Source organism: Eubalaena glacialis, chromosome 7 (genome assembly GCF_028564815.1).
Source record: "Eubalaena glacialis isolate mEubGla1 chromosome 7, mEubGla1.1.hap2.+ XY, whole genome shotgun sequence".
Classification (NCBI taxonomy): Eukaryota; Metazoa; Chordata; class Mammalia; order Artiodactyla; family Balaenidae; genus Eubalaena; species Eubalaena glacialis.
In genome coordinates, this window is record NC_083722.1 from 58,111,297 (window position 1) to 58,125,923 (window position 14,627).

At 37.2% G+C, this 14,627-nt stretch overlaps 1 protein-coding gene across 10 annotated transcripts in view; it reads left to right on the forward strand.

Moving 5' to 3' along the window:
* RBMS3 (RNA binding motif single stranded interacting protein 3) overlaps window positions 1-14,627 on the forward strand; it is a 718,572-nt gene that overhangs the window by 471,952 nt on the left and 231,993 nt on the right. For all 10 annotated transcript variants that reach the window (XM_061195214.1, XM_061195213.1, XM_061195218.1 and 7 more), the window contains one exon: window positions 13,312-13,469. In XM_061195214.1, coding sequence (XP_061051197.1) covers window positions 13,312-13,469 — 158 coding nt within the window. The remainder of the gene's footprint in view (window positions 1-13,311; window positions 13,470-14,627) is intronic.

Below are 14,627 nucleotides of genomic sequence, written 5' to 3' on the forward strand. Positions count from 1 at the left end.
TCTTCAGGGGGTGCAGTTTGAATGCAAGACAAAGAATGTATACTGTCTTATATTTCTTTTGTAAGGTGAAGTACTTATGATAGATATTTATTTTTTTGGATTTTAGCTATCAAGATTAATAGCTTATTTTATTTTTACAGCTGCTTAACTTTCATTTTCAAATAATTTCAAAGTTACCAAAAAAATAATTTGCAAAAGTTGCATAACACCTTCCACCCAGATTTTCCACATATTAAACATTTTCCACATTTGCTCTATCATTTTCTCTATAAATATATACATAATAATATTATTATTCTAAAATATTTGAGACAAAGTTACAGATTTGATGCCTTGTTATCCTTAAATACTTCAGTTGTACTTCCTAATAACAAGAACATTCATACACAGTAAAATGATCAAAATCAGAAAATTAACCTCAATACACTAAAAATGTCTAATCTAACGTCCCACTAATGTCCTTTATAATAAGCAAGCATTTTATCAGGGCAGGAGCTAGGATTCAATCCAGCATCAGTCCTTACATGGACTTGTCACGTCTCTTTAGTGTCCTTCAACCTATGGTACTTCTTCAGTATTTCTTCATCATTTCTCCATTTTTGAAGATTAAAGGCCGATTATTGTACATTGAATGTCCCTCAACTTGGGTCTGTCTGATGTTTTCCAATGAGTGGGTTCAAATTTTCACTGTTGGAAGGAAGGCTACAGAGCAGTCCTGCCCTTCTGGTGCATCACACAGGGGGCGGGGTGGACAGGACCTGATGTCCACCTGCTTCATGCTGGTGATGCGACTCTGATCAAAAGATGTTGTCAGCAAGGTATCTCCATGGAAAAGTTACTATTTTCCTCTTTTAATTAGTAACCTTTGGGGGAAAATTCTTTGAGACTATGTACAGTTCCTAGTTCTCATCAAATTTTCACTCACTTGTTTTGACATACACTGATCGTTCTTGCGTAAGTCAATTATTATTATTATTGTTACCAAGTAGTGATTTTGTAATTCCAACATTCCTTCCACAGTCTTAGTTTGCATCCTACTTTAAAGATACCTCATTTATTTAGTTAATCACTTACATAAGAAGAGTCTCATGGAAGCAACCAAAATGTCCATCAACGGATGAATGGATAAGGAAGACGTGGTACATATATGCAATGGAGCAATGGAGTGTTACTCAGCCGTAGAAAGGAATGAAATAATGCCATTTGCAGCAACATGGATGGACCTAGAGATGATCATACTAAGTGAAGTAAGCCAGTCAGAGAAAGACAAGTATCATATGATACCGCTTATATGTGGAATCTAAAAAAAAATGATACAAATGAACTTATATCCAAAACAGAAATAGACCCACAGACACAGAAAACAAACTTATGGTTACCAAAGGGGAAAGGGGGAGGGATAAATTGGGAGTCTGGGATTAACAGATACACACTACTATATATAAAATAGATAATCAATAATGACCTACTGTATAGCACAGGGGCCTCTACTCAATACTCTGTAATAACCTACATGGGAAAAGAATCTGAAAAAGAATATGTGTGTGTGTGTGTATGTGTATATATATATCCCTAACCCTAACCCTAACTGTTATATATATCTGAATCACTTTGCTCTACACCTGAAACTAACACAACATTGTAAATCAACTATACTTCAATTAAAAAAAGAGTCTCATAGATTCTTATTTTATGGGTTAAATCCTAACGTTTTGAATATTTATTCCGGAATGTTTTAAATAGAGCTCTAACAAGGTAAAGATAAATGGTGGCTATAAACTTGCTACTCTTTTCTCTCCTCTTCCACGCCCCATATGAACTAACTTTGCAGTCCTATTCAGGTGTTAGGGTCATCCAGCAGAAGCAGCCACTGTCTCAAAGGGTGGGTGACAGTTCTGGCTCAGTGATTCATTGAAGTGGAGCTGGAGGAGCACAAGTCACTTTCTCCTTGGAAGCCTGGAGCATGTTATTGTTCTTAACTGTGCTGAGAATGCCAGTGACTCTAAAGCTGGGGGAAAAGACGCTTAATGAGTTTCAGCCTGTTAATGTACTGCAGGTTCCCAACTGTATGAATTTAAGAAGCTTAGCAATTTGGTATCTTCTGAATAATAACATTTATTTTATACTCTAAATACTCCTGGGGAGGTCTGAATAACATTGCAGCTTCTTTGGTGTAATAGCTTTGGTGGGCTAATTGACTTCAACCATGGGATTGCTCCTTAAAAAAAAAAAAAGCCACAGTTTTGATTAATGAGCCTAGTAATAAATCATTAATCTTTTTAGCTCATAAATGATAGGAACAGTGCTCTGCAATATATTTCTAGATTTCCCCCCTGCAATATATTTCTAGATTCTCCTGCTGATCCAATGGCTACATTTTAAGCATCTTATCATCAGTTTAATATGTCCACCTCCATGTAATTTAATATAATATCTAGTAAGTTTGCACCTATGAGGAATGCAATGGGACAGATTCTAAATAGCAATAATCGGGACTTCCCTGGCAGTCCAGTGGTTAAGACTTAGCCATACAGTGTAGGAGGTGCAGGTTCGATCCCTGGTCAGGGAGCTAAGATCCCATATGCCTTGGGGCCAAAAAAACAAAAAAAACATAGAAGCAATATTGTAACAAATTCAATAAAGACTTTAAAAATGGTCCACATTAAAAAATCTAAAATAAATAAATAAATAAATAGCAATAATTGCTCTTTTATGATCATGACTTACATTTAGTTAGTAACTGTCCTTCTGCAATGTCCTAAATTTCTTTATTTCTATAATTACTCATAATTATAGAAAAGATAATGAGTTACTGAGCTTCTCCTATGTGCCTGGAACTCCACTAAATTTTTAGTATATTGTGTCATTGAATTCTCATAATAACTCTCTGAAGTAATTAGTATTATTTCCCCTTTACAGTTCAGGAAATTTGCTGAGAAATGATAACTAGTTAATGTCATAGAACTGGTAAATGCCAGAGTCACCATGTCACTATCTGTTTACAGATTATTCCTACCCAACATTTTCTGGATGTTTATAAATAAATTTGTTTTTTTTTTTTTTTTGTTAAAATTGAAATATACAAATAGTTGAACCCACATTGAAAATTTTGGTTGTCTTAAGGCTTAATATATCCTAAGGGGTTATATATTTCAAGAATTAATTTTCGTGTTCATAACATAGCTGAGACACCATTTAGAAATAATTTAGACTGTCTAATCACCACATTGAAGAAAATAGAATTTCAAGTTATGGACAGTAAGAGCATAGGAGGCAGATGTCTACATCCTTGCCTGCACTAATGTGTTTGCTAATGAGAAATAGCTTTTATTGGTGAAATTTAGTTGTAAACTAGCCACGAGGCCAAACTCTCTGTGGCAGGTGAGAATCATGGCCCATCATGTCTCTGTTGTCAGGATTTAGCTCAGTGGTTGGTATAGACTAGAGGATTAAATGTTTGATGAGTGAGTGAATGAATGGTCAGTAGTATAAAAAATAAGAGGATGATCCATTTAGTATAGTGGCTTGAGTCAAGATATGTAAATCCACAAGTGGCTTTGACTGGGATCAGTATTGTGACCCTGTGGGCCCCCAGTTGCTCAGGTGTGCTGGCAAAGAGCCCAGGACTCCTGTAAACAGAACTGGGGGAAAATGGGGATGCATGCATGCTTTTCTCATCAATCTTCCAGGAAGTCCTGGTGACATCATTTAACTCGATGTTGAGTCACATTAAGAATAAGACTTATCTCTTTCCTACTGGTGAGCTTTAAGAAAATTGCAATTAATATGTATGCCAAATAAAAGCTGGCATTGATGATGGAAGTTATGCTTTTCAAAGGTAAAGTGGTTTATCTCATTTGAACATCTACAACCTACTGTGCACCTGTTGTTTGCTATTTCTCTACCAAGGTCATGATGTTAATACCAGAAATGCAAGAAGTGAAGCAAACTGGTAGCACCCAGTTGGCTTCCTTCTCCCACCTGCTTCATTCCTGCATTGATAGATCAGTTTTCATGGTGGTACTCAAACACACACACACAAACACACACACACACACATTTTCTCCAAGCTAATGTTAAGGATCATAGGCCACCACATGTTCTGCAGCCTTTTCCAGCTCTCTTCAGAAAGGCTAGGATTAAATAAACTTAGGATATGCCATCCTTCACTTAGACTGACAGGATTTAAATGTATAGCTGAATTTGTTTTCTAAAAAAAAGGTGCTGGTGTAGAGCTGACTGTGTCCTCTTTCTCTATTCCGTGTGAAATATGCATGGTTTTACAAAGCCAGTTTCCTGTGAAATTGACATTGGACAGTTTAGGAATAAAAGTGGGTTTAAGCAAAACAGCAATGCAACTTCATATATAAAGCTGTAATTTTTCACTTTCTGTATATGCAGCATATGCGTTTTAAATGTATCCTTATGTAATAGAGGTTAGAGGAAAACTAGCCAGGTGTGTTTTTCTTAGCAACTTGAGAAATTTTTATTGTGCCAGCCTTGAAAACAAAACTTAACTTTGGGTCTTTTGCGAACTCATTCCCTCAGTAGGATGAAGGGATTTCCATTCTTGGAAAGGTGAATTGTGCTTCCAGGTAGGTTTACACGCTGAACACCTGTAGGAATCCAGCCACTGTTGGCTCCTTCCCCTTGATCTACCAGAAAAAGTTGTGAGCCAGCCATTAAACACAATGTGTTATGTTGAAATCTCAGGTCTCCGAATCAAATAGATCGGGATTTGAATTCTTATTGGATTTAACAGCTGTGTGACCTTGGACGATTGCATATCTTCTTATAACCTCAGCTTTCTCACATGTAAAATAAGGACATTGACCATATCTATCTCAAGGGCTGTTTTCAGGGATAGAACCATAATGAATTTAAATAATTTTAAAGCCTTGTGTGTGGCACACAGTAAGCTTAAAATAAATATTAGATAATATTGTGCTATACAGTGCTAATAATATGAGTCCTATATAACAACAAGTAAGTTATATGACTTGATAATAATATTAATCCTATGTAGCAATGAATATTTTTGTATGACTATGTCCTGTGCAATATTTGGGACATACTTTTGTTACCAAGTCCAAGCTTGTACTGCTCACCTTAGGACAGGCCAATAAATCGAGATGAGTTGTTGGAGCAAAGAATAGTGACTTTATTTGGAAAGTCAGAGGACTGAGAAGACGGTGCACTTGTGTCCCAAAGAACCATCCCTGAGTTAGAATTCAGGCTTCTTTTATACTAAAAGGGGAGGGGGTGTGGTTGGTTGTTGCAAACTTCTTGGTGCCGGAATCCTTTGCTCTTGCAGCTGTTCACGTTGATCTGGTCATGATATTCCTGTAAACCTCCAATAAAACAGGTAATTCTCTGTTCTGCAACTTTTTATCTCTGTATGAATGGAAAGTGTTATAACTTTAAAGGTCAGAACCTTAAGAATGGACTATCCTGTATATATCAGGCTACAGGTAACATTTTTAACTTGTAGCAAAAGCAATAGCATACAAAGGTCAAAGTAAAAGAAACAGATCCAATATGGAGTCTGATTTGTTCTTTGCTATTACACTTATACTAAAAAATTTCTTGTGGTTTCACACAGAAATTCAAATTTAACAGGATGTCCTGTATTTTATCAGGCTGCCCTACTCTCAAGGGACATAGTGTTTGCCACCCAAGTTCTGTTGCACAACTCCAGGAGTTACCATTGGTGCTGGGCTCTGGGGTATCATTGACATAGAACACAATGGGAATGGTTGCCCTTGAGTGGAATTCTTTGTACCTAATATCTTTATACCTCGCTCAGTGACACATTTGTGTGTGTTCCCAATATGCCTGTGAGCCTCAGCAAGTCTATGCTGTCATATTCTGGGCAGAAGACATGGAAATGGTTTGCATCTGTTCTGTCTTTGTATGTGTTGTGATGATTATTCCAGAAGAAGTTAATAGGTTGCCATAGCAAATGTATGGCCATGTTCATGCTGTTTCCAGAATTCCAGTTGTTTGAGAGAGAATTGTGGTCATTGTCAACGAATCAAGTGACAACTTTGTATCCCAGAGCTCATGGCAGGGAGAGCCCCTTCGGAGAGGTGAATGAGACTGAGGAAAGGGGATGAGATTTGTTTACAATATTGAGTTTGTTTCTCTATAGTTTTGTTTCCTGTTCGCACTTTTGACCATCAGGACCCTGAGTACAAAACCATATGTCTTTGTGATATAGCAGTACATTACAATAAAACTATAGAGAGATCTCAATATTGTAAAATGTTAATTTAGCATTTTCTCACAGGAGAAACCATCCCATCAGGTGATACTGGGCTGAGCTCATGAGGTCATATGGAGGGAGAAGTCAAGGAGAGCCAGGATCCCACCTGGCCACCTGGCCCAGGACCACAGGTAACTCTAATTCAGTCATGGAGACTCAAAGGGCTCATAACACTTCACTGCTCATCTCAACCCAAAGGCTGCTTTAAGCCAGCCCTGCCTTAAAGAATAACACACACAACCCAGTGTTCAGGTTGTCCTGAGCACTAGAAACAGTTTCTCTTTCTTTGCTGAGTGTGTTATACAGAATTAACCCCCCCTCCCCGATTAAACTTGGGGATGAGAACGCCAGTTGCCGGTGCTGTGCTTACATGGAATCTGAAACAATGAAATCCTTCTTTTAAAACATGTGTTCCTTAGGGAAGTTGTTCTTATTGGTTCTTATTTTAGGGAAATTGTTCTTATTGGTGCCGTGGGAGGAAAAACTGGTAGAGGCTCTCCTCTGACTCCATCAATATGTGAAATCAGGGGAAGAGAAATCACCTTCTCGCTTTTAGCGGAGGGAGAAGACAGTTGAAAACAGAGGGCAACCCCCTTCATTGCTTAGCAAATAAGACAGAGGACACATTTATTGGGCACCATTTAGGGGTGAAAGCCTACTTCTTGGCAGTCTTTCTTTATTTTCCCTCTAATGGTCTTTAATGCATTACCTCAAATGAATGCTTCTAGAGCCCCCATCATAAGGGAAGGCTCTGGCTCTCTCTTTTTACCCGGTCCAAGGCCATGACTTTGTAGCTAGGGAACACAGAGGTCCAACTGTGAAGGTCAGAGCTGAGCATATGCCCTTATATATTTATGGCAAAACAGATTTGAAAAAAATTAACACACTGTATTAGTTAGGGTTCTCCAGAGAAACAACCAGTAAGGGGTGTGTGTGTGTGTGTGTGTGTGTGTGTGTGTGTATGAAGAGCTTTATTTCCTGGAATCTGCCAGATTATGCAGGCTGACAAGTCCCAAGATCTGAGGTCAGCAAACTAGAGACCAAAGAAGAACCAGTGTTTCAGTTTGAGTCCAAAGGCAGGAAAGAAACAATGCCCCAGCTTGAAGGCCGTCAAGTTTAACTCAGGGGAGGATCAGCCTTTTTCAGATCTTCAACTGACTGGATGAGGCCCACTCACATTAGAGAGGGCAATCTATTTTACTCAGTCAATGGATGAGTTTAAATGTTAAAGTCATCCAGGAAACACCCTCACAGGTAGATCCAGTATAATGCTTGACCAGCATCCTGAGCATCCTGTGGCTCAGTCCAGGTGGCAAATAAAACTAATCACCACACACGTGTATGGTACTAAAGCAAGTATGTCCAGAATGGCCGGCTTCCTCCAGATCTCACCTAGAGGAGCTGTAACTCCTAGACCCATGCAACAAGCGTGCTGATGATGTTACTAGAAGAGTAAGAGCATCTGTGTACAAAGTTAGTGTTCAACTAATTCTAAAACCTCCGATGCCTTTAGGGCAGCTTATTAATGCAGGAGGCTCTAACTCTCTGCTTCTGTTTTCGGGGAGAAGTAAAACATTTCATTTTTATTATTATTAATTTTTAAATTGCTACAGCATTTAAAATAGGCTATCCCATTAAAAAACAATTGTGCCTTTGTCTCCCCATTGATTTTTCTTTCTACTGGTGATATCCATGGACCAGCAGTATTTATAGGCAATCCTCAGAGTTGGTGTACTGTAGTAGAAAGGGTATTAGATCAAGAGTCAAAAAATATCACTTCTGATGTCATGTATTCACTTACTCGCCATGGGATTTTTGTATCCCTCTTAAGATCTTAGAACCAATCTTCTCATTGGTAGAGGGGGGGTCAATAACTCTTGCCCTATCTACTGCCTAGAGTTATGATAAAGGGCCATACAAAATAAAATAAATGTCCCTGAAACACCTTAAATACTGTAAAACTCTGCTGCATGTAAGGAAATATTATTATCTTCAGTCTATATGAACATCCCCTTCAATTTGTTTTTAAAGTATTATAGTCACAAGGTTGCTTTAGAGTTGTTTCAGACATCTTCAGGATATTTCAGGATATTTTGTCACCACTGCTCAGGACAATTCATCTTGAGACAGCTTTGTCCACCTAACAGTTACAAGTGACTATAAATTGATTACACATAATTTTGTGATTTAATAAAAACTTGATAGTATGTAAAGCAGGCAAAAACTAATAACTTATAAAGACCCATAGTGTAATATATTATCGTGGAAAAAAATAGGAACTAGTCCCCTAAAACAGTGTTAAAATTTGGTCCACCAAATGGTACTTGTTCACAAGGAAATACATACAGAAATAGGGAGTAAGCATTTAAAACCTTTTATAACAAGTTCACATTAGCATGACATTTAATCCAAATGTAATTTTGGTTTGTTTAATGTAGTAATAAAAAATTGCAACTTGCATTTTGTATGTCTCTTAATTTTTTCTATTAACTTTGAAAAATGTAAATATTTTGCAAATATTGGTTTGTGACAGATTAGAAATAAAAATGGTCCCCACCACAGGTGGCTTGAGAAACATCGCTCTAAAATTCCTAATGCCAATAACTACTTCCTGAATATTTAAATATAATTTCGTCAAGCATGAGTGTTGTCAGATTGAGTGTTGAAATCTTCTTCAAAGGTAGTTACCTTTTCCAGAATCATGTATATATAATAGTCATAATGTGTATCCAAAAAACACAGCCCCAGACATAACCTTTGATCTATAAATGAGCAATAATTTTGCCCTCCGTTTGTATTTATTTGCTAAGCTTTCTTGAAATGTTCTGACATTGTCTTCAACTGTAATAAAGCAAATGAGTACCAATAAGCCTAACACTAAAAATCTGAGAAAAATTAAGGCATTTCAGGAAAAAAAATTTTTATATTCTTACGTAAAATGACAAGGTCTCTGCTCCCATTAACGATGGAGAAGGTACTGTTCTAACTTTTTCACAATCTTTTGACAAAACTAAATAATATATCAAGAAATCTCCATACAGATGAAAAGATACAGAAACAGGGCAAAATGGAGGAGTGACTTATGGTGAGATGGTCAATTAAATGTAATAGATGTATGAATTGTAGTCATATACTTTTACAGACTAGCATACACTGCAGAGTATTCACTCAGTTGATGATGTGTGAAATGCTGACTAAGGCTAGGAATCCTTATTTTTTTGTAGCCTTACCTCTGTAACTAAAGCTACTTCATGAATAAGCAAAAGTGAATAAAATAAGGGATTCAGAGATATTTATTCTTGCATGTACAAGTATTCCTTTGAACCACAATGTGCCATCTGTTATTCATTGATGTTTAGGAGGAAAGGCAGTGTTAAGAACTGGGAAGAACATTGGACCAGGTATGAAAGGATATGGGTTCTATTTCTAGCCTGTTACTATTTAGCTGAGTGGCCTTGAGTAAGTCATAAGCACTATTTTAGCTTGTTTTCATTTTTGTTTTTCCCATCTGTTAAATATCAGATTGGACAAGATGCTCCTTTAGGTCCATTCTGGAGCTAAATGATCATGAAAATTTAAGTTAAAAAAAAAAAAAGATTTAAAAAAGATTCTAGATTGCAGGTATCACATGAGTTATTTTTCTGCAAATTTAAAAGACACATTCTTTTAGGTTCATAGTGCCAAAGAACCTTTTGAAAGAGCCCATCTATTTACATAAATTTGGTACATAAATATAAAACTGAAAATAAAAATATAAATGCATACATTATTTTAAAGTTCATTCTATGCAGAAATTAAATTCTATTGTCATCAACAAATATGTTCAAGACTTACATTGTATTTCAAAGGAGAGAATTACTTAATGAATAACACTGCCCAAATGCTGTATTCTTTCTGTAAATACAAATTAAGGAATGACACTCTCCAATTCTGTACTGTCTCTGTGAATACAGATTAAGGAGTTGGCCTTGCTGTTTGAATTTGGATTCAGAAAATAGCTTCTGGGCAATCTCATGTGTATTAAGCTCCGTATGTTAATTACACACCATTTTGAGAAGTTGCAGTGCATTCTATACTTGCGGAATTTGGAAATGGATTTGAATCAGGATACACCGGTGTACTGCTACTTAGATCTGTACACTATGCTTCACTAGTAGGATTGGTTGCTTATGGTTGTTTAGCCTCATTAAGGATGAAGGTATACAGAATGTTGGGCAAATGCCAACCCATTCATGGGACTGCCATGTTCTGCAGCCCACTCTCTGGGTTAAGCAGGAACTCCCACTGGAACTTGAGTTGATCTAGGGTATAAGCTCCAGAAATCACATCATAGGAAAGTTTTTCTTCTCTCAACTCTTTCTCAATTCTGATTCTTCACAGGAAAAAGACTCTGTCTGGTCCTAGTGTGCTTAATACCTCTCTTAATTACGAATCTCATTTGTAACTAAGAGAGAGTCAACCACCAGGGTCACAATCTTCTGCGAACAAACAGTATCTAATATAATATAATCACGTGAATTTGTTGCCAATTTTGATAGTAACCTACTTATGCCAAGTGATACTGGCTTTTTAGCTATGGTAGCAACATAATGTTATCTTTTTCAATGGATTTACTTAAGCCCAAAGATATTTTGATTTAAAGAAAACTTTTAAGGACTTCCCTGGTGGCACAGTGGTTAAAAATCTGCGTGCCAATGCAGGGGACACAGATCCCTGGTCCAGGAAGATCCCACATGCCATGGAGCAACTAAGCCCATGTACTCAGCACAACTACTGATCCTGTGCTCTAGAGCCCACACGCCACAACTACTGAAGCCCACCCACCTAGAGCCCATGCTCCGCAACAAGAGAAGCCACCACATTGAGAAGCCCGCGCACCACAAAGAAGAGTAGCCCCCACTCGCTGCAACTAGAGAAAACCCGCACGCAGCAACAAAGACCCAACATAGCCTAAATAAATAAATAAATAAAAATTAATTAATTAATAAAAAAGAAAACTTTTAAGTAAATAAAATTATAGTACATGGCTGGCAAATTTTCTAAGATGATATGCAAATGATTGAAGCTTGGGAAACATTGGGCTACTGGAAAAATACACTGAGATGGAAGATAGAAAATCTGACTAAATTTAATTTGAACCCTGTCACTAATTATTGGATTGTCCTCGGGTGAGGTGATGAATTTTTCATGCCTCCATTTCCTCATTATCCAATAAGTATGATGATATTTGCCTAGCTACCTTTGGAATGATGATGTGAAGATTAAAATTAAAGGATGGGTAGTAAAATAATATAAAGTCAAAAGTCATATATACATAGGTTTGTTATTATGTATCTGAAACACCACTTTTTCTTTTCTTTTAGGTTTTTTTTCTTTTTTCATCACCCTAGCAGTTGGGCAGGGGATCATGTCCACTTAGGAAAAAAATAATATCATCTCTGTTTTCTCTCTAGGATCATGCCATTAATTAGCGGGGTGTTTGTGTGTGTGTGTGTGTGTGTGTGTGTGTGTGTGTGTGTGTGTATGTCTGTGTGTGTGTGTGTGTGAGAGAGAGAGAGAGAGAGAGAGAGAGACTACAGTTGTACAGTTTCTACATATACACTATTCCCAAATACTAAAGCTGTGTTGTCTTTTCCTGATTGATTACCTGTTTATTTGCACTGGTTTTCGTGGTGATCAAAAAGTTTGAAAACTAAACTATGTTTCGAAAAGAACCTAATAATAGATCTTATTCATCTCAAAGCTTAATAAAAATATTATGGCCTGTCTGAATATTTAGAGCTGTTAAAAGTAATGGAGCTTAGTTTCATGCCAAAACTATTTCTTGATCTGTAATAATATTTGGAATTTTGTTTATTGTATTTTTCATTTTGCTTAAAACCTCAAATTTGCTACAGAATATATCATCTCTTCACAAAAGATATTTTACTATTACATAATGTCATTTCCTATAGACTTCAGAATTGCTTTTTCCAATTTAATCATGTTTCTTCTTGAAGTTAAAGTTGTTGTGTTGGTTAAAATATAATAGTTCATTTAAATATGGGATCTATTTTGATATTAATGATCAATCATGTCAGGCTTTTGTCTGTGCTTTATTTTGAGACATGCATACAACTAAGTTCCAACTTATTAATTCATTGTGTGAAATAGAAGATATTCATGCACTGAGAAATAATGCTAGCAGTTGTTGTTTGATTTCCCATTCTATTAAGCAAAGCTTATTTAAGCCCTTCTGCTTCATAATCTCATTCATATATAAATATTTAACTGTGGTCTATGGCAGTGATTGCCAAACTTGAGCAGTCATCAGACTCACCTGGAGGGCTTGTCAAAACACAGATCACTTGGCCCACCCTCAAGTTTCTGATTCCAAGGTGGGGCCTAAGAATTTGCATTTCTAGAAAGTTCCCCATTGATGCTGAGGCTGATGATAAATGCTGTCCTAGGACCACACTTCTTTTCTCCCCATTGGTGCAGTGGAAGGCACTATAGCAAGACAGGGAAGCCCATGGACTTCGGTGATACCCCCAGGTTTCAGCCCTCGCTTTGACGCTTAAGAGCTGTATAACTTAGACCAAGTTAGGGATCAATTTTGTCCACCGTAAAGTAGTAACAATTGTATGTACTGGGAATATTGAATGAAATAATGTATATCAAGTGTTTAAAGCAATGCCTAGCATGTTATGAACACTCACTAAATGCAACATTAGTAACTAGTGGTGACAGTAGTTAGAGTGGTAATAGAACCACTAGTTATGGTCATAGAATATACATACTTACCTTAGTTCAACTGCAATAAAAGTTTATTAGACTTTTCTAAGGAAGGCTAGACAGAAAGTTTGGTTTTCACTGATGACATTGCTTCTATGAGAAGCATTCTGGCAAGAAGGAATTCAGTGAAAAGAAATACCACCCTTACTGAAAGAACTTCCAAGAACATGCTAGAGATTGGAATCTAGATGGCAGTGTAAGCAAAATGTATAAATTTGTGCAATGTTTCTCAATATTCAGAACTTAATGCATGTGTTTCTTTTTTCCCTTAGCAACAAGAGCAAGACCCAACAAACCTATATATCTCAAATCTCCCCATTTCTATGGATGAACAGGAGCTTGAGACTATGTTGAAACCATTTGGACATGTCATTTCCACAAGGATACTAAGAGATGCTAATGGAGTCAGCAGAGGCGTTGGCTTTGCCAGGTAAAACACCTGCTCTTTCCTTGTATTCCCTTTAATTCCATCCCTTTCTAGCACTACAATAGTGCTGGAATATAGACTATTCAAAGAAAAGTAGCTTATCAAACTGACTGTATCTTTGCTTTGAGTCAGAGAATTCCAGTGTAACTAGAAATATGTTGTTCTTGCTAAAATCTGTACATAGAATGTTTATATCTGTCTCAAGTTGTAATGGTATGCATAACCCCTTCCCAGTCCTCTCTATGCCTGTAGATCAACAAAATCAGATGCCGTCAGTTTCTACTAGTGATAATAAATGCCCAACACCCCAGAGCTAAAGATCCCATGGGGTGAACGAAGCATCCACATGTTTTAGCATTGATTTCTAAAGAGCAAGATGGTAGAATTTCTCAGTCAGGGCAAGAGAGAAGAGAGGAAAGATTTCGAGAAACAGGAACTGTTGGGTAGTCGCAAGGAACTCAGAAATGTAAGGGGAGGTGAAGAGGGCATTTGCATTTAAGAGGCCCTGGCTGTGTGTTTTTGATGTTTTAAACAAAACAGAAAAGAACAAATTGCGCTTTTCTCATTGTTGGAAAAAGATGAGTAGTTTTCTTTTTAACTTTAAGAGAATGTTTATGAAAGAGGATCTCAGCCAGGAATGGAGTTAAAATGGTGGTACCTGCTGTGCTTTCATGAAGAAACAAAGTTAAGGAAACTACAGGGAAAACGAAACTGCTCAATAACAAAGACAAAAAGGAAAAGCTGTGTCGCCACGGCTGGGTGTGTTTATGCGTCTTGAGGTCTTGAGCCGACTCAACATGAATGAATGGATGGATGTTAATGTCATCTGGAAGGCAGCCCCTTGCAGGCAGGTGTTTCCCGCTATGGGGAACCCTGCCGTCATTGGAAAAACCATCCCAAACCTTCCTCTGTGAACCCACTTGGAAAGATATGAAAATGCAGTGATTAACTGATCTCTAACTTGACTTCCTTGAGGTCATGGACCATGTCTTAAAATTCTTTTTATTCCCCACAATGTTCTACATATACTAGACCGGGAGACGTATGCAGGATACAGGTCTGAAGATTTGAAGACAAGTCAGCAGAATGAAAAACATCTCCCAGACTTGAATGTATGCATGAGGCATTCAGGTTTTCAGAACATTGTTAACTGTTGATTGT